Source organism: Piliocolobus tephrosceles, chromosome 14, assembly GCF_002776525.5.
Source record: "Piliocolobus tephrosceles isolate RC106 chromosome 14, ASM277652v3, whole genome shotgun sequence".
NCBI lineage: Eukaryota > Metazoa > Chordata > Mammalia > Primates > Cercopithecidae > Piliocolobus > Piliocolobus tephrosceles.
Window position 1 is genome coordinate 7,715,326 of NC_045447.1, and position 26,955 is coordinate 7,742,280.

General features: G+C 45.8%; 1 protein-coding gene across 3 annotated transcripts in view; it reads right to left on the minus strand.

Annotated features, from left to right (window-relative positions):
- The window catches only part of FUBP3 (far upstream element binding protein 3), a 60,234-nt gene that overhangs the window by 14,053 nt on the left and 19,226 nt on the right, over positions 1–26,955 (minus strand). For 2 of the 3 annotated variants that reach the window (XM_023216940.1, XM_023216938.1), the window contains exons 3-11: positions 14,223–14,256; positions 11,729–11,778; positions 11,206–11,277; positions 9,894–9,951; positions 7,726–7,888; positions 6,358–6,456; positions 3,504–3,608; positions 1,471–1,573; positions 617–717 (exon numbers count right to left, since the gene is read on the minus strand). In XM_023216940.1, coding sequence (XP_023072708.1) covers positions 617–717; positions 1,471–1,573; positions 3,504–3,608; positions 6,358–6,456; positions 7,726–7,888; positions 9,894–9,951; positions 11,206–11,277; positions 11,729–11,778; positions 14,223–14,256 — 785 coding nt within the window. The remainder of the gene's footprint in view (positions 1–616; positions 718–1,470; positions 1,574–3,503; positions 3,609–6,357; positions 6,457–7,725; positions 7,889–9,893; positions 9,952–11,205; positions 11,278–11,728; positions 11,779–14,222; positions 14,257–26,955) is intronic. The other variant, XM_023216939.1, reaches the window with a different exon arrangement.

Below are 26,955 nucleotides of genomic sequence, written 5' to 3' on the forward strand. Positions count from 1 at the left end.
CCCGAGTCTGCTGCTGGGAACACCAGACCCAGAGGTTCAAAGGCTGCTCCAAGGTCACATGACTGATGCCAGAGCTGGGACTATAATTTCCAATCTCTTGCTTTATTCTTCCATTCTGGTCATTCTCAAATGTGTCCTCAGTCCTACCATCAGCTACAGGGGTTCCTAGCACTGTCACACAGGCTGGCTCACAGTCCAAAGATGTAAATGAAATCAAGTGCATGAAGGCAGCTTTAGGACTTTGGAAGATCCTGAAGTGCTTTCCACCACGAAGACGATTTCACTAACATAGTTTAACATGAAATACACTTGATTATTTGAAACTTGGCGACCAATCTCCATGGTATTTCCCCACTTGGTTTAAATAGCCAGAAACTTACTGTGTAAAGGCAATCTAGATGGTGAGGTCAATAAAGGCAGAATAATAATTAATGAGCAGAAAAAAACACCAAGAAGACAGGAAAGAGGCTGATGTAGAGAAACTGCTGGCTTCCCATAATGTGACTTGAGATGCCTCGGGGTGACTGCTCTACTCTATGGTGCTGCACCGAGAGCCCTGGGTAGCACTTTCCACTTCTGCAGCCCAAACGCTCACACTCCGCAGAGCTGGACCCACCTGGGCTGTAAGAATCAGCTCGCTGATGATGTGCGCTGCGTGCTGACACCGATCCGGAGGGCCCATGACCTGAGCAGCTCTTTCTGGACTAATCCCATCATCTGAGGAGCCGGGTAAGAGACAGGATTAGAAAAAAGCCCAACGTTAGAAGGAAACGAAGATTAATCTGATTCCCAATCAATATTCTTACCCGTGGTGCCAAAAGGGGCAACAGGAATACTGCCAGCTCCAGGGACTCTTTGGGAGTGATGTGGTTGATAGGAAAATGTGTGTAATTATATTGTTTCACATATTTCAGGTCAATGCTCAATTCTTATGCAATTATAGCCATTTAAAAAAGATATCATTAAAGAACTAAAACAAAACTTGACTTTAAAAAAGCCAAGGGAGTCAGAGCAGAGCTATGGCAATAGCTTCCAGATAATAGCCTGCCATGTTTTCCTCTTTTCAGACCATGTTGAAAATTTTGCTCATTAAGGCAAATTTATAAAATTTAAAAATTTGTCCTTTATTCTGAGATGTTTTGTCTTTGTGGTTTAAAATTATCTCCAATAAAATCAAAATAATATATATATATATTTAAATTTTACTTGGCAAAACCAAAAGCTGACATACTATGCATATAGTCCGAGGAGGAAAAAAAAAAAAAAGAAAGGCCTGGAAATCAAAGGTGACTGACATGGATCCAGGGAGGGAAAAGAAAGTTGGGAGAAGAAACTGAGACTGATAATCCGGTAGCAGAATGTTGCAAGGACAAGAAAGGTGAACACACATGAACCAATAACCAAGCTCTTATTTTGTAAGGTGTTTTATCATCCTTTCAACACTAAAGATTTTTGAATCATCAAACCCACCTGGTTTAAACTGAATCCTCACACCAGCATCATTCTGGATCTTTTTGATCATTTCCCCGTTTCTTCCTATTACAATGCCCACAGCAAACCTAGGCACAGATACCTAGGCACAGAGAAACCAAACCTCATCAGAACTTTTCACAAACCTGTCTTTTTAAAGGGCACTTTTTTTCCTTTTTTTTTTTTTTTTTGAGACTGAGTCTTGCTCTGTTGCCCAGCCTGGAGTGCAGCGGCACAATCTCAGCCCACAGTAGCCTCTGCCTCCCGGGTTCCAGTGATTCTCCTACCTCAGCCTCCCGAGTAGCTGAGAAAACAGGTGCAGGCAACTATGCTCGGCTAATTTTTGTATTTTTGGTAGAGATGGGGTTTCACCTTGTTGGCCAGGCTGGTCTTGAACTCCTGACCTCAGGTGATCCGCCCACCTCGGCCTCCCAAAGGGCTGGGATTACAGGTGTGAGCCACCGTGCCTGGCCGGGACACTTTATTTTATTTTTGAGATGCAGTCTCTCTCTGTTGCCCAGGCTGTAGTGGCACGATCTTGGCTGACTGCAATCTCCACCTACCCCAGGTTCAAGCAATTCTCCCTGCCTCAGTCTCCTGAGTAGCCGGGATTATAGGCACCTGCCACCATGCCCGGCTTATTTTTGTATTTTTTAGTAGAGATGGGGTTTCACCATGTTGGGCAGGCTGATCTTGAATTCCTGACCTCAAGTGATCTGCCTGTCTCCGCCTCCCAAAGTGCTGGGATTATAGACGCGAGCCACCACGCCCAGCCCAGGACACATTTTAACACGAAACTTAGTTTTTATTACAGTGCATTCCTGGAAGTGATATAATAAAGGATATGTTTCCCTTTTAGGAATAACATTGTGGTTGAACTGCATTCTTAACTGTTAAATGCATCCAATTTGAGATTTGATCAAAATAGTTATAAAAATGAATAAACCTTATAGATAAAAGATGAAAAATAGTAATTTTGCCTTCCAATAAACACACCATACACACAGTTACCCGGGCTGGACTTGTTACCCAGACTGGATTACAGTGGCAACTGTAGCTCACTACAGCCTCCATCTCCTGGGAGGAGTGAGCCTCCCTCCTTAGCCTCTAGAACAACTGGGACTATAGACATGTGCCACATCGGGCTAATTTAAATAATTTTTTTTGTTTTGGTAGAGATGATGTCTGGCTATATTGCCCAGACAGATCTCAACCTCCCGGCCTCAAGCAGTACCCCTGCCTAAGCCTCTCAAAGCACTGGGATTACAGGCATGAACCACCATGCGTAGCCCTAGTGGTTCTTTAAAGTGTATTTTTCTCCTTCATTTTTCTTTTATTGTGGCTAAAATATACATAATATTTATCACTTAACCACTTGTAAGTACACAATTCAATGACATTACATACATTCACAATGTTGTGTAACCATCACCACTATCCATATCCATTTCATCATCCCGAGCAACTCTGTATCCATTAAACAATGACTCCTCCTTCCCCCAGCATCTGATAGCTTCTACTGTACTTTCTGCCTCTAGGCGTCTGCCTCTTCTAGGTGCCTCAGGTAAGTGGAACCGTACAATACTTGTCCTGTATCCATCTCATTGCAATGAGCGTACTGTTTGTGAGGTCCATCCATGTTGTCACACACAACAAAATCTCATTTTCTAGGATAGATTCTGACCCCACTGCAACCTCATCAATAAATACAGGTTGCTGAGTTTCATAGAATCATGATATACGTCACCAAGAAATCCTGAACTTTGGTTTTTACCTGGGCAACCGGTTAACCTCTAAAGCAAAGCTTCAAAACCAAGGGAAATGGCCCCATGCCCTGAAATGCAGCCAGCTCCCCTCACTGCAGGCCGATTCTGTTCCAGTCTACCCTCACACCCACCCTAAGAAGCGAGATAATTCTAAAGGTTTTGAGACAAAACTTAACTAACTTGCTCAAGGTTAAAGAGCTAACAGAAGTGTGACCTACAACTTTAATCCTCATCTCATTTGCCTACTAACCTGTAATTTAAGCATACCTCTATACTGCCTCCTCCCATTCGGGAGTTGAAATCACCACGTACACCCCGAAAGTCAGCTTGGTCTTTTTCTCGGATAATCTCTAGTACCATTTCTCTTGCTTGCTGCATAAACAAAAACAAAAAGCATTATGAGAAAAAATTCCTGAAAAAAGATACTCCACCAGGTGAAATTTCAAGATCAAACCCTCTTAACTTGGGTTTAAAGGCGCTCAGCTTTAGGACAATTCGCTTACTGCTTATGGGACATGTAGGGATGCATGTATCAAATTTTAAGAGATGTGTTATTTACACTGCCCAAATGTCCACACAGGTAAGGGTCCACCTTCTATAAAAAGCCTCAGTTGGGTGAGCACATCTGCGTGTGGTCAGAAATGGATTTCTATCACCCCTAGATGTTTTTAAATTTTTAAATCTTTTTCTTTCTGATCAATAAAGTGGATTGACCTAGATGTTTCTTGGTGCCATTTCTTTCTAGCAGGAAGGGGTGTCTAAGAGCACCCACTGAGGGCAGGTCCACGAGACGGAGAACTTTGTCAAGGCTTTACATCACAGAGGCACTCCAGTAAGTTAAAAAGAAAAGGCTGAAAGCTAAATACATTGCTTTAAACAAACAAACAACAACAACAACAACAAAAAAAGGGCAAGCCTATCTTATTTCTTTTTCTTTTTTTTTTTTTTTTGAGACGGAGTCTCGCTCTGTCACCCAGGCTGGAGTGCAGTGGCTGGATCTCGGCTCACTGCAAGCTCCGCCTCCCGGGTTTATGCCATTCTCCTGCCTCAGCCTCCTGAGTAGCTGGGACTACAGGCGCCCGCCACCTCGCCCGGCTAGTTTTTTTGCATTTTTTAGTAGAGACGGGGTTTCACTGTGTTAGCCAGGATGGTCTTGATCTCCTGACCTCGTGATCCGCCCGTCTCGGCCTCCCAAAGTGCTGGGATTACAGGCTTGAGCCACCGCGCCCGGCCGCCTATCTTATTTCTATAACCTCCTGGTGAGACTTCCTTGTGGACGTCACTATATCCCAGGCAGACTCAAGTGTCCTTCTCCCCAAAACACACATTTGGTAAGTCTATTGCTGCATGTCGGCCAGCCCATGCCAGTACCAGACACACAGGAATCTGTGCTAAAGACCTACCGTACCTTACAACTCAAGGGAATGTGAGAACTGTGTCCAGGAAGAAACAAAACAAACCCGTCAGCAATTTACATCTTAGGACATTTGGAGAAATCTGGATATGTACTGGATACCAGATGATGTTTTACAAGTAGAGTTTTCTTAGGCCTGGTTATTCTTAGGCGATACATGCTTAAGGATTTAGGGGTAGAGTCATAACATCTGCTACTTCAATGATAAAGAAACACACACACATGCACACACACACAGCAAAACGTTAGGAAGGCTGAAGAAGTATATAGGTGCCCTAAATACAGCAGACTCCATCTCCTAAATGAAAAAAAAAAAGTGAAATACAGTTTTAAAATTTAAAAAATACTAAAATCCATTAAGTTAAAACTATTTCCTGCAAATTTATGGGACATTAATGATATATTCTTTGCTTGAGGTTTTCCCTACAAAAGACACCATCAAAGGCTGTGACAGAGAAAGAAGGCCTCTGAGGGAAGCAGTCAACAAGCAGGCACTCTGTGGCCCTCCCCAGCCTGCCACAGGCCTGGATCCGACACCACCACAGTACTGGAGCCCACGGCTGGATGCTGAGCAGGGTGGGGAAAGGCGAGAGGCAATATGGTTCCTTAAATGCCCAACTGTTCACACTGAGAGAAGGCCGGGAGCTCTGGAGGAGACAGCACATGAGGACTCTGGCCTGATGGAAGTGAAGGACCACTTCACTGACTGGAGTACCCAGGCAGAACCATGCCCACCACTGCCCTCACTCCTGTTCTAAAACTGTTATTTTTACAGGTGTACCTTGACCAGCTTAGCTGAAGGATAGGGTTCAGAACTGGGAGAAATATTTTGCCAGGGACTGGAAACGTTCACTGATCAAAACCCCAATGCTCCTGGAGAAGACCCATTCTTGATGGTGGCCTGGCTCACCGAGGAGCATCACCCTGGAGCTACTCTGAATGTGGCAATGGCAAGACAGGCTGCAGGTGGCAGAAAAAAGTACATCTGTGTTTCACTGAGGACAGACAAAAACCTTATACTCTCTGCCTACTTGAATTCCTGCTACCAGCAAGACATGGAAGGATAGGACCGCCCCAGGGGATTGAAAACCAAGCCCCTTACTGCTTTCAGCCAGTGGGGCTGTCTCCCCTGGCAGTTCGGGGCGCAGGACACTTGCTATGAGGGTGCCCAGGCACTTGGGTGGCTCTGGTACCTGTGCTCACCTCCAACCTCAGCTGAAGGGCTTGCAAAATAAGCCCAGAAGAGAATGAGGAAGTAACAGCCAAGCAGAGCCTGCATCTAAGCTGACCACAGGTCAGCAAATCAAAACTGCACCTGGAAGGATGACACGGGGGAAACAAAACAAAAAAACCGCCCTGAGCCGCGCCACCAGCAGAAGCGGGGAACTGTTCTGCACACGCACAGTCCAGAACAGTCACCACCAGCCTCAGGTGTTACTGGGCATTTGAGGTGTGGCCAGTGTACATGAGGAACTCAGTTTTTATTTAATTTGAGTGAATTTAAATAGCCACAAGTAGCTAAGGCCTCTGGTTTTGGGCAGCACAAACCTAGATTCTTTTCATCACCAAACTTTGTTGAGGAGAACAGTTTACCTTCAATAACGGAGCAGCCAGTTTCACAATTACTTGAGGAAGATAAAAGCTCTAGGGTACCACCAAGTGACAGTCCCACAGCCAGGACTCACCCAACCCATGGCTCTTTCCTACCTGTACTTTAAATGCATCTCCAGTGATACGAAGAGGCTTGTCTGCTCCCGTGGGCAATGGGCCATCCTGGATCATGACCATCTTCACTCCTGTCCGCTCCTGTGGGGAACACGCACCAGCACAGCCCTCACTGTCACGAATAACGCAGGGCAGCACAAAATTGGATCCACTCACACCCACAATAAGCCCAATTTCCACCTACCACCAGGGACTGCCTTCCAACCTGGGCCATGAAGCTGGCTTCTGTGACAGCAGACATATTGGTTGGGTAAGACCATGTCCAAATGTGAGATGTAAAACCATCTCCTAAAATGATTCCAGTCCCCGGAGTACCTAAGCACTAAGGAGCTACTTTTACTGAATGCCAGGCACTTGGCACACACTCCATCTGACATTATGTGATTAGAACTTCCGTGGAACTGAGAGTCAAGTCCTGCCATCTTTCTACTTTAGCATGTCACGGCTCTAGGTCCGGAGCTAATGAATGGGGGACCAAAACTTGGGAGGCTGGGATTCCAAATGATAAACTCTCAGAATCTACATTAGGATACCATCCTTACAACCGGGACCCAAGGACCGGGTTATGAGATGGCACGCAAGGGAAGCCACAATCCTTTACTTGCAACTGCAAAATCCCTTTTCTGAAAGAAAAGTCTATTTATAATTCATCTGGCAGCAAAACTGAACTCATGTCAATGTATTTTTTGCTTTTCTCTGAGTGTATTATTCTATTTAGCTACAGAAATATGCATTTGATTTCAGGGTACTACCCCAGAACTTGCTGGGAGTGTCAAATTCTGAAACGTGTTTGGTGCCGAGTCTCTCAGACGAGTGATTCTGCTAATGCTCATGGAACATTCACTCAGTAACAGGCTCTTACATAAGAAGAAAAGAACAGCTATTATTTCAGCTCCATCACAACAGTGAGGCCTGCACTTGCCCCTTCTGACACACAAAGACCCTGAACCTTCAAAAAGTAAATGAGCACATTTAAGATCAATCAATGAGGGAGGAAGAATGCTGGGTCCGAGCCTCTGACTCCAAATACTGCACTTTTATCTGAGATGCTGTCTGTCCTCTGATGATAAAAGCAGCCCTCATAGAGCTCACTGCCAAAAAGGCTGCTCAAAGTTCACAGGGGCCCTGATAGGGCACACCTGCCCCAGTACTTGGCGTCACACTTGGCATCAGGTGTGGCCATGGTGTATGTTCAGAAGCTGTCTGTCAAATGGAGGAAGGAAGCCTCAGCATCATGCTGTGCAAAGCCAGCCCAGTCAGGGAATGCCGGCCGTGAGCAGATCTCCTGGGCCAGGAAGCTGAAGTCCTGCTGAGAGCGGCCGCTGTGCTCCGCGCTCCGGGCTTACATACCTGCAACTGCTTGATTGTTTCCCCTCCTCTGCCGATGACCAGACCCACTTTAGATGCGGGAATGAGAATCTCCTGGATTGTGCTGTTGCTGTCTATGTCATTATGAAAGCCAGGTCCATTTCGACAGCGGTCCACAATCTGTCCCAGGAGCCGTTTGGCTTGTCTTTGGGAGGGAAAAGAACCACAAGAGAACCAGCATTAAATGGAGGCTCTAGGTGTGCAAGACAGGGAAATAGCACTGAGGGAAAAACCTGCGGGAGTCAGGGCAGCCCTCCATCCAGCTCCAGCTCCTGCCCCAACCCGGAGGTCTCTCTGCCATCCGCCACGCTACTGGGCTGGAATTTAAAAGCAACACACACCATAGTACCAACGCTGCGACACAGAGCCTTGCCGCCCCTTTCAAGCCTGCCCTCTGCTCATGCTTATGTCTCCACAAAGGTGTCGTCTCCTATTAGGATGCCAGCTGCTCTGGAGGCAGAGACCATCTTTTATCCCTTTACATCTCTCTGTTCCCCCATTAAACATGACCCTTCTCACAGAGTATACTCAGTATACATTTGTTAAATAAATGCAGGCAGGAGAGACAGCCAGCAATGAGAAAGATGGGAAGAAAGCAAGCAAGGATTAGTACTCACTGTCTGAACTCCCATACTCCACGCTGCTTCTTCATAACCAACACTGCTCTATGACTTTTAAGCTAAGGCTATGAATCCCAGTTTGGTTCCAAGAGGTGGGAAAGGGGGAGGCGGTGCTGGATGCAGCTGTGCACTCACAGACACCTGCTTTGGGCTTTCCATGGCAGCCAAGTTGGGACCCTGCATGTCACATGTCCTGCCATTTGTGTTGATTTCTTGGGCAGCAGGGGAGGGCAACTGTAACATGGCGACAGCACAGCCCAGACCACCAAAGTCATCTGCTGGGCCAATTTCCTTTTCTGCACCAGAATTTCTCCTGGCTGTTATTTCTCGTATTTATTCTCTAAATTGCCACACATGATCTGCTTTTTGGTTTCTCTAATGGAGAAGAATTCAGCTACTAAACAGGCTGGCTGTGCTGCTCACTGAAGAAAATGAAATTTGTTTCCTCCTAAAGTTATAATCCCACTGCCTCTGGTCCTTGGGTAGACAGGAAGCAGGAATGGTTAGAAGAGTAGTAAGAAAGAAGAGAAAGGCAGGAAATAGATGTGGCCTTCTGTAGTCTTGAGCCTTTGCGTACAGAATCAGCTTCGTGTATCTTCCCAGTTACAGCAGCTTTTTAATATTTTGCTTGTGTACTAGATTAACCTGTGTTGGAAGAAAAATGCTTTGACTCCAGTAAACCATCCAGCTTGCCCTGTAATGCATACCTGCCAGCGGTATTTATTCTGGTTCACTGCTTGCAATGTGACGGCAGAACAAGAGAATTTAAGCTCATCTAGACTCCCTGAGAAATGGAAACAATAAAACAACCCTACCTATTGAGCCAGATATAATCTTAGCAGTCCTGGCCCCAAATGCAGTGCTGCTCTGTAGATTGAAGGACAGCAAGCAGGCTATAAGTGAGTACGTTTCCCTTTCCTGGGAGATTCTTGGATTTATGACGCCTGCACCTGGTATAAGGTTCTGAGTTTGTGAGTAACAGGGTAGGAAAGCAATGTTAGTCTTAAGGCTGTTGCAAGGGCGCCAAAAGTCAAGACATCCTCTGGCCAGTCCGCACAGCCCTCTGAGTAGAGCAAAGGTCACGAAGAGTTGACTCATTTGGTTCACAAATATCAGAAGGGTAACGGGATCAGCCTCCAGCCAAAAGACCTGGTACCAGGATTCTCAGTAGCTCACCAAGTGACTGGCTTACTAATCCAGACCTGCTCAGGTAAAGGAGGTGTTAACAAGGAAGAAGTAAGTTGATTAGAGCATTCAGGTGGGGTGAATGTACACTCCTGAGACCCTGGTTTGAAGGAGAAGTTATGACAGCTGTGGGGTTTAGAACGCAGGTGATATCTCGTGTACTTAAGGTAACAAAATCCCCTGGCACAGTAACCTCCCAGATTTTTTTCCTGTGGAATTATTTGCCTGTGTGGCCAGACTGCAGCACAGATTCACAGTGTTCAGTAACAGTGTTGCCCTTCCATTTCTCCCCATTTGGGGAAGGAGGAAGAAGAGTGAAAGAAAAAGTAAATAAAATAAACTTACTCAATACTTTCTGGGGTTCCGGTAAGTACACAGGGCCTCTCTGGAATCCCAGAACTCTCTATAAGAAGAATCAAGAAGATGAGGGGTGTTGGTGGGCCCCGGGCACATGCACCTCTGCCTCTGTACAGACTCTCTAGGGCTGCTTCCTAGGCCAGCCCCGCAGAGGCCCAGGCTCCCAGAAAAAGACAGTTTGCTTCCACTTGTGGACAGAATATGAAGCTGGTAGCTCCACCCTAGGTTCTCGAAGCAGAAACAAGTCCCACAGGGGAAGCTAGAAGGACGTGACAGGGTCTGTGAGTTGGTCCTGATTACCCGTCTCAGCTTCACTTCTGAGCCATTCACACACTAGCAATTGTTTCAGTCCCTTTATCGTGCTATTCCTCAGTTTCTCCATTTGCAGCTCAATGGTGATGTGTCTGCACACGGCAAATAAGCTAGTACACTAGGAAGGAACTTCATGACACATTTATCAGGACATACCAGTTACTGCATGAATGTCCCAAGAGATCAGTGACATCTATGTGGAACTAGGCCATTTAACGAGAGAAACACGTTACTTTCTAACACCACACGATGCCTCATTTTGTTCCTAAAAAATATGCTTCTTAAAATCCTTCCTCAAAAAAATGAAAGAGAAACAGCTAACAGGAGTTACTGCCTTCAAGACACTGTAATATGTATCTTTTAAAAGGACAAACATTTTTCTAGTCAAATGTCCTTCAAACCCCTTCCTTTGCAATGGAAAGAGGTCAAGCTCAAATTAGATGACAAAACCATAAATACAATAGAAAACTGTTCTTCACTCCATCTCTCTCCATATTGCATGAAATGAACCCAGCTAGGAAAGGTTGGAAAACATGTTCAGTGAGTGCTAATCCAGCCAGGACCCCCAGATATCCAGTTCCCACAAAGGGAAGGGACAGTCTCATCCAGGGGAGCCTCCCCTGATGCACACAGTCAAGGAGTGACCCCAAAGCAGTAGGATTCCTACAGGCCCACTATACCACTATGTCTGGCATAACATTCTGGTGCAGAAAACATAGGTCCTAGGGTGGCAGGTGTTTGGGAAGGGGCTATGTCTGGCCACAGAGCTGAGGGAGGGTTTACCCCAGAAGCCAGATACGAGGCCTTATCTCCGGGCCCACCTTTGCTCTGATCCTTCTGGTTCTCATCTAGGAGTCCAACTCCTGAAGTGCACGGAAAACACCGATCGCATATACTTACCCAAGCAACAAGCAAAGTACCGAATCTGGAAATTTTTGCAAAATACTGATTTCTATAAAATTGATATCTATTTTTAAAAAGCCCTTACCTGAAGCAATCTGAATTTTGCAACCAGATTCTGCTTGAATCCGTGAAATCTGCTCACCTCCCCTGCCGATAACTGAAACAAATTGAACAGGGTCAGAATACACGCCCCCATTCCATATTTCACCACGCATGAATGACTGAATTAATTCCACAAACTGTGACACTTGGCTCACAACACTACACATCGAGTTGGCCCCCGTGAGCCCGTCTCCACTCTTTGGCCATGATGGCAGCAGAAAGCCCGTGTGAAACAGCTTACAGGCAGAGGGGATTCAAGCTGAGGTGAGGAGAGGTGGGGAAGGTGGGGCATCCACAGCCCAGTGCTCTGGTTTCTCCCTCAGCCTGAAGAGACCTGCAGCACTTCAGAGCTGTGGGGAACGGCATGTGCAAAGCATTCTACTACAGGTGACACTCACAAGAGAGATTAAAACAAAAAGAACATCCTGGCAAAGGAGCTCAGAAAAAAAGAGAGAGAAAAAGAAGAGACAGGAATCAGGGAAAAAGTAGACAACATGGATACTTACTAAATCCAACCATTTTGTCAGGCACTTTGAATTCTTCTGTTATTACTGTCCTAAAAACAAAGAACATTTTGGAAAAAATACAGAATACAGAATTTTGCAGCCATTTTAGGTCCCCAAATTGCCCATACTGGCAACGTTGCAAGATAAAAGCTTAAAATACATCAGGCCAATCTGGCCAACAAATCCGCCACCATCTACAAAGAGTGTCACGTAATGAACCCTCTGGTCAATCATTCCTCCCAAAGATCTAAGCCTTTCATCTCCCTGTGTTAGAGGAGGAAACCTCGGGTTTTCATGAAACCACCACCTCCTCTAACAGCTGCCTTTTCTTCAAAAGCACCTCTCAGCGTTGCCTCACTCTGCCTGGTTAGGTGCTCTCTAAACAACGGGCCATCAATCCCAGGTCACTGAAAGGTCCTCCGGGGTTTTGGGAGATGTTTAGACTTCCATTGTGGAGTCCTCTCTAGATGAAGGGATACCCAACTTTTCTTCAACATTCCTTGTTTCCCAATCTTTTTATTGTCTTCTGGCCTCCCTTCTAATTTATGGATGTTTCTTAAGTTGAGATGCCCCAAATGGAATCAGTATCCGATGGAGGCGTAATCAGTGTTGCCAGAACAGAATAATTACCTCACTTACTCTGCAAGGTACTTCTGTTAAATGCTATCCCATCCATTATGTGCTTTTTTTTTTTTTTTAAACTACTATTGCACTGGCTTTTTTCAAACAAACCTTCAAATCTGCCATACAGCGTATTGTGGACAATGTCCAATTTGCCCAACACCCCAGAAAGCAATTAAATCTCAACATTTACCTTGGGAGGACGCTAAATGCAAGTAGTTAAAAAAAAAAAAAGGGCAAGCATTTTTAAATATCTCTCACACAGCTGGATTTTTACCCATCGTGGAAAAGATTGAATAAGTGCATATTTTTAGGGAGAGTGCATTACTTAGAAGAAATGCAAGAGCATAAATAGCACTTGCCACTGTATCATTTTGATGGGAACAACAGTCTTCTCCTTGTGGAGTTTTTACACCCTCAAGCTTATGTACAAGACGGGATTCTCTCTACCTCTTGGAATATACGTGTTCTCCCCAAATCAGGCAATTCATTCCCAGCTTGCTAATCAGTAACACCATGGATGTGAATGTCAAGTCTTGCTGTCCCAACGTGTCCTGCAGCAGAAGCCAGGTCCCTGTCAGGATGTGCTTCCTGATTCTGTTGTGAGGGATGACGGGGCTCTTGTGCCTGTGGCCAGGAGGCTGCTGCTCACACCATGTGTAGCATGAGCTGTCTACTCTGTCTACTCTCAGAAAATATTACCTGGGAATTGACTAGAGGGGCTTCAACACTACTGCAATACAAAATATCACAAAGCCCAGGCAGCTCTTGGCCCTAAGGAATAACTTCAGCGGACTCTGAGCAAGAAACATACCAAGACAAACTGCTCTGGGTTTCCAGGAAGAAAATGTTCTCATCTCAATGCAAGGCTGAAACTTGTCCAAGGTACAAAATACAAACACCTTGGAAAAGAAAATCCTAACTAGTTATGGCTTTATAGGAAAGTCAGCATTTGATACTAATGATCACCTCATTTAAATTTTTCAAGTCATCAACAAACAAAACAAAGCAAACAAAGAAACAATAACAAAAAAACCCAGGATAAAACTCTTGTTTAACTGATGCCTGGTGATTTCTAGAAACTCCCAAACAGCTAGGCAGAATACAAGATGACAGAATTGTTTTGTTGATAGAAGGTTAAGGATACGTTACAGCAACAGATACACAGCACAAAATTCATCCTTCCGGAAGAGAAACTGTGGCAGTTTCTTGTATAGGTTTTCCTGTTTGAAGGGCGATACACTATGACCACACATACCCCATCTTACAGACTGGCCTTTGTAAAACTCGGGGCTCTTTCTGTCTCTCTCTAAATCCTCAATGTTGACAGAAGGCTATGAGGGGACACAGAAACAGATAATCAGCTGGGCTGAGGCTCTCTGGCAGGTCCCTACCACTTTGGAGGGATGGAACCCTCGCTTCTGGCCTCCCTGCCACGCACTAGCCACCCACCCATACTTCCTGGGCACCCAAAGCATTCTCTTGTGAGTGTCCGACCCTCACACTTCGAGGTGTCCCTTCTCAGGTGAAGAGGCTGAGGATTAATTAAATATTGGCAACACCACAAAACCAGGTGGGAAAATCTCATTCTCTCCTTTTAAATTAAATGTACACTGGTAGAAAGAGCAACTCCAACCTTCTACAAGTATTTTAAGTTACTGCAATAATGGCTGATTTTTAATGCCTTGTATTAGTTTATCCCTGAGCTGACACTATCTTGGAAATGGCTAGCAAAAAACTCGAGTCTTAAAGAAGCCTAACCCATGCTTTTTCACACACTCAACCTCTGACTTTCTAGCACTCTAGTACAGATGGTGGATCAATAAACAATTAGAAATGATCAATAAATAATAAAACATAACCCACTGCTTACCTTTGATGTACCAAGGCCCCTAACTGGTTACCTACTGTGGCAAAGAGAAAGAGAAAAAAAAAAATCAAAGCATTAGCACGGATAAACTAACTTCATCCTTACCATTCTTACCATTTCGGGGAGGGGGGGAAAGAAAGGCAAAAAGAAAGCAAACAGTAATTTAGGCTCAGTGGCTGAAATGAATGCGTTATATGATATGAAACAGGAGGGGACATCTTGATCAACACAGTCTCTAACCCAGTGTCCAGCTGAACACAGGATAAGAAATTGATCTGTGTGTCCACATGCTGTGAGGCCTGGGAGAAAATCCTGCTAGCCTAAATCCCTCTAACTTCCTACCTCCCTCCTGCTCTGGATCCAAACTCAATGTAAAGACGGAAAGAGATCCTTTTTTAAAAACAAATGAGAAGATTTACCCTCCTTGGATGTATTGTTAAGGACTGCCCCACAGCAGCTGTAGTCATGAGGAACATGCACATATGCTCCTCCTTGCCACGGGGCAGGAGACGCCCCCTGGCGCCCCCCCAACGCCCCCCCCCCCCAAAACCAACAGCATAAGCATCTGAAGGAGAGGATCTGGCCTCCTCCCTCCACAGGCCTCGTCACGGACCCACCAGAGCAGTCCATGTGCAGTGGACACTAACAATGAGCAACTGCCTTTCAAGCCCATTTCACAGAGACAACGGTGCCAAACAGCCTCTTATTATTAAAACCAAGTCTGTAATCACATTCCCACAAAACCACTTTAGCTACGCTTTTTGTTCCAGTTTCTCCTCTTTCAGCTATTGATGAGTGTCTCCTTCCCCAGCCATCAGCAAAAATGATTCTGTAGTGTTTCTCTTTTGGAAAATGCAGCTCAGGAAACACAGTCAGCAAACAATGAAAAGTACAAATCCTAAACATATCACAAAGAACTGACCGAACGCACCTTACAAGATGCTAAAAAGGGCATTCAGAAATACGTCTTTGGGGAAAGTTATTCTAAGGACATGAGGTAAGTCGGAAAGGCTCGATTCCACCCACTTGAGGTCAGAGAATGAAATGGTTTGACAACCGAACTACATCTGAAACAGGGAACCAACTGCTCTGCTTGTGCTCAAACTCAGTGCTGTCATTCTCTGACTGGACAGTAAAGAGACAAAGGAGAAAAAGCAGACCGTGACATTTAAAAAGAAGAAAAAGCAAAGCAAAACAATGCTAGCAAAAAGTAAACGAAGCTACTGAGTCAATACCATATTTCTTCTGGATCGATAACAAGATAATGGTCTACAGCCAAAATATTGACACTCGACACTATTAATCTGCTTATCTCAGGGATACGAGAATTGTTTTTTATTGACTCTTAAAATTTTCTCTGTGCATATCTGTTTGAATATAACATTCTTGCTTGGAACAGGTAGTGCTCACAATTCCCATTTTGCATGAAAACTGGACAACCGCCAGGTCAGGAAAGGAATCCTCACTACAGACTCAGCCCCTGAATGGTGTTGGGGCTGAGACACTCCTGAGGGAGGAACGCTGGTGATGTAGGGCAGTGGGGAGGAAAAGAGAAACACACCAAAGCAGAATGTCAATGACAGAGCACCTGAGAGTTCGGTTAGCTGTTCCTCAGTCAGCTGAGCTTCCCTGAGTGCTATCAGAATCCCCCTCTTCGTGGGTAAAGAATCTACTGAAGCCAGAAGAACTAAAATGTCTTGAAATGATGAGAACACAGAGGAGAGGTACTCAGCATTCCTCAGCTGGGGCAGAGGCCGCACCGTGGGTTCTGGTTCACTGTGTTGTTTAGTAAAGGATGTCAAAGGGCTGATGATCTTCAGAAATTTCTGTCTCAGCCAGAGAAGCCACAGAAACAAAGGGCAGTGCTACCATAAAGAACTCCCTGAGATTCACAAGAATATTCAGAGGGCTGCTGTTCAAAAGCCATTTGAAATTTTGTACTCATCACAAAAAGGGCAATTCCTTTTTGTTGGCAAAGTATGTGTTACAGGTGCCACGCACACACCATTCCGACCAGCCACAGTGGAGGCACTCACAATGGCCAGAGATGGAAATGTACACACTATCATCCCAAATAGACAGGCTGCTGAGAGCTACACCACTGAGAGGAAATCAGGTTCAAGCCCAGAGTCAACTCTGAGCTGGCGGATGCTTAGGAAGGATAAATCATCTCCCTCCTCCATGCAAATTCTGGAGCCCACCCAAGGTTGAAACATGCGATTACAGTTTCATTCCCTTCAGAACATTCCCATTTGGTGCCTAAAAACGAAAACCAGCAGTTAGATCAGGGCACTGGGTACTCATATGGCCAAGTTCTATGTCCAACTCCAGGAACACCTATCAAGTTCAATTGAATGGAACTACACTCATTTTCCTGTAAAAAAGGAAAAATGCTGGGTAAAATCAGTCCTATTTCCACTAATGGCGTGTGCTGGTTGACAATGCATCTTCTTGCTTCCAAAGGTCCCCTTGGAGCAATTCCAGCACATCCAGGTGTAGTTTTCATTTCCCTTGTGCACTATGTAATACGAACTGCCTGGGCTGTGAGTCATTCCACAAAATCATAAATTCTTTCTGAAGAGCAATACTCTGCCAATTTTAATAATAATCTTAAAAAAAAAAAAAAAGGCCGGGCGCGGTGGCTCAACCCTGTAATCCCAGAACTTTGGAGGCCGAGATGGGCGGATCACGAGGTCAGGAGATCGAGACCCATCCTGGCTAACACGGTGAAACCCCGTCTCTACAAAAAATACAAAAAACTAGCCAGGCGAGGTGGCGGGCGCTTATAGTCCCAGCTACTTGGGAGGCTGAGGCAGGAGAATGGCCGGAACCCAGTAGGCGGAGCTTGCACTGAGCTGAGATCCTGCCACTGCACTCCAGCCTGGCGACAGAGCAAGACTCCGTCTTAAAAAAAAAAGGTCAGGTCAGTTGTGGCCACTCATGCCTGTAATCCGAGCACTTTGGGAGGCCAAGGTGGGCAGGTAACTTGAGGCCAGGAGTTCGAGACCTGTCTGGCCAACACGGTGAAACCCCGTCTCTAGTAAAGCAAAAAAAAGAAAAAGAAAAAAATACAAAAATGTGCTGGGTGTGGTGGTACACATCTGTAACCCCAGCTACTTGGGAGGCTGGTGCACAATGAACCCAGGAAGGAAGTTGCAGTGAGCCGGGATCGTGTCACTGCACTCCAGCCTGGATGATAGTAAAACTATCTCAAAAATAAAACAAACAAAAACAAACAAAAAAAGGTGATCAGACATTTTTTCCCTGCTAATGAAGAGAAAAAAAAGACTTCATTTTTTTTCCTCCTCTGAAAGAAGCAAAACAGCACTGGGAAATACACGCAACTTTGCAATATGCATCAGCTTTTTTTTTTCTCTTTTTCTGAGGCAGAGTTTCACTCTTGTTGCCCAGGCTGGAGTGCAATGGTGCTATCTTGGCTCATCGGAACCTCTGCCTCCTGGGTTGAGGCGAATCTCCTGCCTCAGCCTCCTGAGTAGCCGGGACTACAGGCATGTGCCACCACGCCCGGCTAATTTTGTATTTTTAGTAGAGACAGGGTTTCTCCATGTTGGTCAGGCTGGTCTCCAACTCCCAACCTCAGGTGATCCATCTGCCTTGGCCTCCCAAAGTGCTGGGATTACAGGCGTGAGCCACAGTGCCCAGTCACATCAGCTTTAATAGTTACACCCCCACTCCCACCCCAGCGCAAGGAACAAAAGTGCCAATTCCTCCTTCACAACAGCTCAGCTAGCACAGGCTGGCACCCACACAGAATCACTGGCCAGAGGCAGGTGAGTGAGTCTGTTGTGGGGGGGAGGTGAATACCAATTTTTATAACTGCAAAAGCAAATAACCCAAATCTTCTTTAGATTTTGAAAACAATCCTCCCTCCTCTGCCTCTTCTTTGGATTTGCAGTCTCCTCTGACTGACTAATGGCTTTCCATGCCCCACCTCAGGTCAGTAACACACACTTAGCGGTGAGGATTCAGGGAGTTTTTAGAAAGCTTTTCCCCCAGGGACACTACAAAGGCCTCCTGTGTTCTAGGCAGCAACTCCTGCTCCAGGGCCACAAAACACTGATATGCTGAGTTCAGCTGAAAGTACTTTGGCAAGCATAATTTATTGATTTTGCAAATTATTTTTAAAAAGTGAAAGTAAATTCAAGTTTATCTCAATAATGTCACTCCTTTTTGTTGTTGAGACAGAGTCTCGCTCTGTCTCCCAGACTGGGGTGCAGTGGCGCGATCTCGGCTCACTGCAACCTCTGCCTCCTGGGTTCAGGCGATTCTCTTGCTTCGGCCTCCCAAGTAGCCGGGATTACAGGTGTGTGCCACCATGCCTGGCTAATTTTTGTACTTTTAGTAGAGACAGGGTTTCACCATGTTGGCCAGGCTGGTCTCAAATTTCTGACCTCAGGTGATCCACCTGCTCAGCCTCCCAAAGTGCTGGGATTACAGGTGTGAGCCACTGCGCCCAGCCAATCACATCACTCTTACTTGTAGTCTACTATAAACTTCTGTGAGTGGAAAGAACATCTCCCACCCCCAGCCACACTAGGTGCTTTCCTGGGCGCCTCACCTGCATGAACCTACCTGGTCCTACAAGAACCCACCTTTGAGGCAGCTACTGTCACTGCCATTCCCATCTAACTGAAGAGGAAGGTGCTATCGCACCACACCCAAGCCTTCAGAATGGCATGCAGGCGAGGGGCCTGTGCCCGTGCAAACTCTGCACCCCTTCATCTTCCCCTGTCCTCTAATCTTGTGGGTTTCTACACTTATCACTGTTTAATTTTGTGATATTAACTCTCTTGATCATTCATCTCACAGGTCAGTGCCTTCCAGGTGCTGAGCACTGTGACAGGACCTGAGGATACAACAATCTAACAAAGTCACCTTTGCCCTCAGGGAGCTTAGAGTCTAGCCGGGAAGGCAGAAGGCAACAGATGAAGGGGCCTACCCTAGCCTCCAGGGACACGTTGGGCCCTGCACCTTCTCCCCAAGTGCCTAAGAGGAAAAAGAATTCTATGATACTATAGTCATAGCCCTAAGCTTTACTTTCATTTACGCCAGTGTCATGAAATCAATACAGGGGGTCATAACCAGCTTTATTAAAAAATGAAAGAGAAAACAGAATGTACCATATATAAAAAGGGTAATGTATTTCATTAAAACTTTCATTTCAGTCACGTATGTGTTTTAATACATCTGTACTAACTAGTTCTGATGGAAACAGTTTTTCTCACATGGGGAGTGGTATTTTTTCTTTTTTGTTTGAGACAGAGTCTTGTTCTGTCACCAGGCTGGAGCGCAGTGGCACGATCTTGGCTCACTGCAATCTCCACCTCCTGGGTTCAAGCAATTCCCCTGCCTCAGCCTCCCGAGTAGCTGGCACTAAAGGCACGCACCACCATGCCCAGCCAATTTTTTGTGTTTTAGTAGCGACGGGGTTTCACCACGTTGGTCAGGGCGGTCTCCATCTCCTGACCTCGTGATCACCTGCCTCGGCCTCCCAAAGTGCTGGGATTATAGGCATGAGCAACCGCACCTGGCCCGGGAGTGGTATTTCTTAAAGTTTGAAACTAATGAGATATAACCCTCATGATAATCTGATGAGGCAGGTTATCATCAGGTCCATTTTACAGACGAGGAAACACAGGCTCAGAGACGTTAAGGAATTTGTCCAGGGTCAAAGAGCTAACGACTATCAAAGCTGGGATTCAAGCCTTGATCTATCAGACTCTGAAGTTCACATGTTTAAGTACTAAACTATTAGGGCACATGAGACAGAGACCCAGGTTCAACTTCCCTTCTGTCACTTACCATGTATCTATCTGGCCTTGGTCAAACCACTTACTACTTCCGAAACTGGGGTTTCCTTATCTACAACAATAAGGAGTTTAAGCTTCAGGTTCCCTTCTGGCTATGATCTTACACGACCCCCTCTCCTCCGACTCAATCCCTAACCCCTGGCAACCACTAATCTGTTCTCCGTTCCCAAAAGGTTACACAAAGGGGATCATGCAGTATGTAGTTTTTTGGGATTGGCTTTTGCCACCCTGGAGATTCATCCAAGTTGCTGGATGTACTCAGCATTTGTTCCATTTTACCACTGAGTAATATTCCACAGTACAGCTGTATCGCAGCAGAACCATTCATCACTTGAAGGACAGGTGGGCTGTTTTCAGTGTGGGACTATTACGAATAAAGCTGCTATGTGAACAGGCTCCTGTGTGAACATTTTCATTTCTTGGGGATAAATGCCCAACAGTGCAATTGTGGACCATGCATAAGTGCAGGTTTAGTTTTGTAACACTCCAAAACTGTATTCGAGAGAGGTTGTACCATCAAGTTGAACTCTGGAAACCTATGCATCCTCTTTCAATTTGGCAACTACTTTTCTTCCCTATTAACAGCCGCGAAGAATGTAACAGGCATTGTACACGAGCTCGAGTTATATTTTTGTCACAACATTGATGACACAGGTTTAGCTCATTCATTTCTGTGGAAAATGTCTACTATTTTACCCAGCTGGCTAAGCCAACTGTCAACTAACCAGTCAGATCGTGCTTTGCCAAGGTGAAAAATCTCACTGCCTTTTTCCAACTTACACGTATGTATGTACCCATGTAACTATCATCTCACTTCTAAATTATAATCCTAAAATGGATAGATGGGTGAAGGGAGGAAGAAACAAATGGAGGTGGCTGAGGTGGGGGGTAGGGCACAGAGCCTTTGCCAGGAGTCGTCAACTGGATAAAATCAGACCCTGTCCCCCTTCACTATTTCTTTGTTTTTTTTGGAGACAGTCTTGTTCTGTTGCCCAGGCTGGAGTGCAGTGACGCAATCTCGGCCCACTGCAACCTCTGCCTCCCGGATTCAGGCCATTCTCCCACTTCAGCCTCCCGAGTAGCTGGGACTACAGATGCACGCCACCATGTCCGGCTAATTTTTGTATTTTTAGTAAAGACTGGGTTTCACCACGTTGACCAGGCTGGTCTTGAACTCCTGACCTTAGGTGATCTTCCCACTTCAGCCTCCCAAAGTGCTGGGATTACAGGCGTGAGCCACCATGCCCAGCCTCCCTTCACTATTTCTTACCAAGGCTCTACCCTTTGTTACCTTGGGATTCTCTATTCAGAATTCTTGCCTGGCCCCACTGCTTGGGGATTTTTCCACCCCAGGTGACTGCCCACTGTACACCAAAAGTGGGGAATGGGAGAAGGGGCGTGGCAGGAAAGGCACAAACTTCCGGGGCAGACGTGACTCTCAGAAAGGCCCATTTTAGGGAAGAGGGCAGATAGGAGGCAAGGAGCTGAAAAAGGACCCTGGGAAGCCTGCCCATGTCCACCCGCCCCTGGAAAGCCTTCATCTGCTTCCCCTCTTTCCTCTTCACAAAAGGCAAACGTTCCTCCTAACCCCTCCTACTCTCAGGAACTAGGGTTTGGTCTTGGCTTTTCATCCCTCCAGCATCTGTCATCATTCCCCACATTCAGGGAAAGTATCAACACCTCTGAGATTCACTTTCCTCTTTCCAGAGTGGAGACTGGTGCCTGCAGCACCTGCCTGGGGTGCAGGTCACAGGCAAGGGTCTGGGCATCATGGCTCTCACCACCCGCTACCACTTGTACCTCCTGTCTCCTGTCTCTCCTTAAGGTCTTGGATTTTCAAATGTCTTTTCCTCCTCATTCCTTTTTCTCCTCCTTCCTGTCCTCCTTTTCAGTCCTTGCCCTATGCCACAAGTACTGAAACAAAGCTTGGAAAGGATCATAGAAACAGTCTATTTCACTCTTCCTGCAAATAATTCATTTGGCAGTATGCCCAAGAATTCATCCTTTACCCCGTAAGAATACCGGAATTTCCCCTCGTCTATAAGGGATATGTTCCATAGACCCCTGGTAGGTGGCTGAAACCATTGAGAGTACCCAACCCTGTATATACTATATTTTTTCCTATACATTGGTGAGCGGGTAATGTATACAGTGTGGATACACATGCTACTCAGAATGGTGTACAATTTAAAAATTAGGAATTAGCCGGGCGTGGTGGCTCATGTCTGTAATCCCAGCACTTTGGGAGACAGAGGCAGGTGGATCACAAGGTCAGGAGTTCAAGAACAGCCTGGCCAACATGGTGAAACCCCATCTCTACTAAAAATACAAAAATTAGCTGGCTGTGGTGGCACACGCCTGTAATCCCAGCTAATCGGGAGGCTGCGGCAGGCAGGAGAATCTCTTGAACCCGGGAGGTGGAGGTTGCAGTGAGCCAAGATCGCACCACTACACTCCAGTCTAGGTGACAGAGCAAGACTCCGTGTCAAAAAAAAGGAATTATTTCTAGAATTTTCCATTTTTCCATTTAATATTTTTGGCAGTGGTTGACTGTGGGAAAACGAAGTCATGAATAAACAGGGAACAACTCTATTATCAAAATTAGGAAGTGTGGTACTACATAAAAGGTGCTTTCTTCAGCAGGTCACGAAGTAAAAAGAATAAAAAGGAAAAAAAAAAGGTGCCACATAAATAGCAAAGATGAGTCTTTGGGAGAAGAGGCAGGCACAGTTTCAAAGCCCCTTGCGTGACCTTTCCCCCGCCACCCTAGTGGTGAGGACAGTGCTGTACTCTCCTGAAGCCCTGGTTTTGGTGCCACCCGCTACACAGAATGCAGGGGAGGGTAAGGCCTGCTTAGTTCAACTAAAGAAAGCTCCTTAAAACTCTCCTGAGGAAGAAAACTCGAAAGGCTTTGATCTTGGATCAGGAGATATACATAGGGGCAAATGGGAAGTGACTTCTCCGTCTGTCCATCAGCTCTGGGCAAACATGAGAAAGCACTTGTTTAGGTGGTCAGGGCAGCTGGACAGTGAACCACGAGACAGGAGACTTGTTTAAAGAAACTGGGGGAGGGGTACTCTCTATATACTTCTCTAACTAAAGATGAAGAAAATGTTCATCATCTGATGAGGCTGATTTTAGCTGAGGACTGGCAAATTAAGCTTGAGGGCCAGCTGCCTGTTTCCATGAAATATCTTCTTGGCTCACAGCCATGCTCATTTGTTTATATAGATGCTACAGCTGTTTCTGAACTCCAATAGTGTAGCTTAGTAGGTGGGATACATAGCCTGCAACCTTACATTTATTTTTGTTTGTTTTGAGATCACTATGTCGCCCAAGCTGAGTGCAGAGGTGCGATCACTGCTTGCTGTGGTCTTGATCTCCCAGGCTCAGGAAATCCTCCCGCCTCAGCCTCCTGAGTAGCTGCAGCTACAGGCATGCACCACCACACCCAGCTAATCTTTTTTCATTTTTTTTTGTAGAGATGGGGTCTTGCTACATTGCCCAGGCTGGTCTCAAACTCCTGGACACGAGCAGTCCTCCCACCTTGGCCTCCCAAAGTGCTGGGATTATAGGCATAAGCCACCGTGCCTGGCCCCTAAAATGCTTACTATCTGGTCCTTTATAAAAAAAGCTTGTTGCCAAGTGCAGTGCAGTCCCAGCTACTCAGGAGGCTGAGGTGGGAGGATCACCTGAGTCTGGGGGGGTAGAGGCTGCAGTGAACCATGATTGCCCCGCTGCACTCTAGCCTCAGCGAGACCCTGTCTTAAAAAAAAAAAAAAAAAGAAAAGCTTGCCAACCTCTAATTTAGATTACATTTAAATTTGCACTTCTAAATCACTTAGCTAATATTATTCTCTTAAATTTGGAAGTTACTTTTTCCAAAATTTTAAAATGCTAATCGTAGGAAACAGGGGGGAACTTGAGCATGAAGAGTCCATGGGAAATGAGGCCAGTATCTATGGCCACATCACATAGGCTCTGCTAGGAGAGGTGCATGGCGGGACCCAGTAACCGCAGAAGGAAAGATGCGATCTTGTCTGCCCTGAGCAGAGGGCAAACACACTGCTTTAGAAATTAAGAGAACGATATGATTTAATATTCACTAGTGAGGTGGGTGTGTAAAAAAGGGAAAAGGGCAAAGGGAGGGAGGGAAGGAGGGAGGGAGGAAGGGAGGAAGGAAGGAAGGAAGGAAGGAAGGAAGGAAGGAAGGAAGGAAGGAAGGAAGGAAGGAAGGAAGGAAGGAAAGGGTAGAGAGAAGACCAAGAAGCTAGGTGGCATGTGGGCTGAGCAGTGAAGAAAGTCAAAAGATACGGAAGAGGATAGGTTTCTAGGAGGAAGCTGCTGAGCAGGAGTGGGGCAGGTTAAGAGCTGGGTGAGAGGGGAGAGAGAAGAGACAGCCGTCCAGGCTGCTGCACAGGGTGCATGGGAGGAGCCAAGCAGGGAGGGCAGGCGACGGCCAGGTTGGAAGATCTGCACCTCCCTGGCTACTGGAGGAATGAAACTGGTTGGACTGACTGCAGGGAGAGGCTACAGCTGAAGCATGAGAGACATACTGGATGGAAAAGGTGCCACAACTGAGACCAGAAGGCAGATTCCTGAACTGGTGGGGTGCCAAGGATGCATATCAAAGACTGCTGGAACATGTGGGTGTCAAGATTGAAGACAGTGAAGGTTAAAATGGCCTGATCCAAAGCTGGAGGGCGGTGGAGTGACTGGTGACAGCTACCTCCCAGAGAGAGGCATCCAGGCAAGCTTTCAAACTGAGCTCTAAATTCTGCTCTGGGTTCTAAGCAGGCTCAAGAACAGCATTCTGACAGCCGGCTCAAAACCGCCACTCCCTGAAACACAACTAACCCAAATCCCTTTTCTATATCAGGAACAAATCCTTTCCCTTGTTCCACTGCCTAGCACAGTAAAAAAAAAAACTTTATACACACACACACACACATATACATATTTTTTGAGACGGAGTCTCGCTCTGTTGCTCAGGCTGGAGTGCAGTGGCGCGATCTCGGCTCACTGCAACCTCCACATCCCAGGTTCAAGCGATTCTCCTGCCTCAGCCTCCCAAGTAACTGGGACTACAGGCGCAGGCAACGGCATCCAGCTAATTTTTTGTATCTTTAGTAGAGACGGGGTTTCACCGTGTTAGCCAGGATGGTCTCAATCGCCTGACCTCATGATTCGCCTGCCTCGGCCTCCCAAAGTGCTGGGATTACAGGCGTGAGCCGTAGTGCTCGGTCTTACATATCTATTTTTTGGAGATATGGTTTTGCCATGTTGCCCAGGCTGGCCTCGAATGCCTGGGCTCGAGCTTTCACACCACCTCAGCCTCCTGGGTAGCTGGGATTACAGGTGTGAGCCACCATGTCCATGTCGGGCATCTCTAGGAACTCTAAGAGGAGATGGCCATTGTTTTTAGATGTGGGAGCCTTTGGGGGAAAATTCTTTAGACTCACATTGAAGATTTTAAGGGGACAGCACTCATTTGTAAAAATTCTTGTGTATTTACAAAGTGTTTATGACCACAAAACAGAAAATTCACCCCAGGGCCACTGGAACTAAGATAACCATTTAAACTGCTTATCCAAAATAACACACTGTGATCTTTTTATATTTGACTGGTGTTAGTGATTCCCTAGGCCAAATAGGGGTGACTGCATTATCGGCATTTTTGCCTTAGCAGAAAGCTGTAATGCAAATTAACCTTTTTATCTTTTTGGAGCAATCATACTTTGGTTCCTCTTGGGAGACAGCAAAGTAAAAACAAAACCAAGTTGTCTGCCTCTGTGCACGTAGCCCATTAAAGGACAGTGTCTCTTTGGCCCAGTGTTTCCAGAAATCGAAATCAATATATTTCACAACTCATTCAGCCTTTCACAACAATTTCACAATTGAGCCTTGTTTTTTTCACTCACTGCGTGGAGTTGAAGTGTCAAAACCTGTGCTTGCAGTGAGCCGGTATCTGCTGTGTCCTCTGCATAAGGAATACCTAAATATGTGGAATGAGGCCCTCTGGCACTTTGCAGATGTTTTTCTCCCATTAGTCCATTGCACATACATTTGAAAGAAATTAGCACTAATAAAGACATTATCAGTATTGACAAAGAGAACTGGGTCACAGGCAGATGTAGTTGACTTGGCCAAGATCACCCTGTAGGTCCAGAATCTCACTTAAAACCTCGGTTTCATTAGTATATTGCGTATTTTCACTTCTTTGTTGTGATAACCGTATTTTTTTCCATGTCTACCTTTTGGGGAGTAAGTCTTTACAAACAGAAAATGACTATGGTTTATCTTTTTCTTCCCTCTAAATATGAACCCCTCCTATAGCAAGAAGGAAAGTTTCTGTGTCGTGCTGAACCTCCTGTCCTCCCTGAACACCTGGTCTTATGTGACCACAGGCTGTATTTGAAGAAAAAGGAATTTCCCTCAGGCTTCTTACGTTCTGCATTATAGCTCGATAAAATGAATCCTGTCTTCTGGTGAGCACTGTTTAAATCACAGGATTACACATATTGTTTTCTTCTCCAAGCTCTTCTCCATGTATAGAATTTGAGTTCTGCGTTGGTCTCAGCATCTGGGGACTGCCACAGCCCCTTTTTGTCACTTGTCTTCTGGTAGGGGGAAGGTCACTGGGCCACTCTCTTAAGAGAGTAAGAATGTGAACAAGCAGATCCTGTGAAGGGAAGTGATGTTCATGTTTACCGGGCTGCCTTCTAGGCTCACAGTCTTGCTGATGGTGTGATGAAAAGTTTAGAAAAGCAGAGGCAGACCAAGCCGCCGGAATTCTGGCACATTTTTCTTAGCAATAAAGATTTCCAAAGGCTGTGTAGCTGTTTGTTTGGTTTGCTTTGGGTTATCTTTGACAGAGGCTACCCCTAAAGATCACTTCTTTAGCA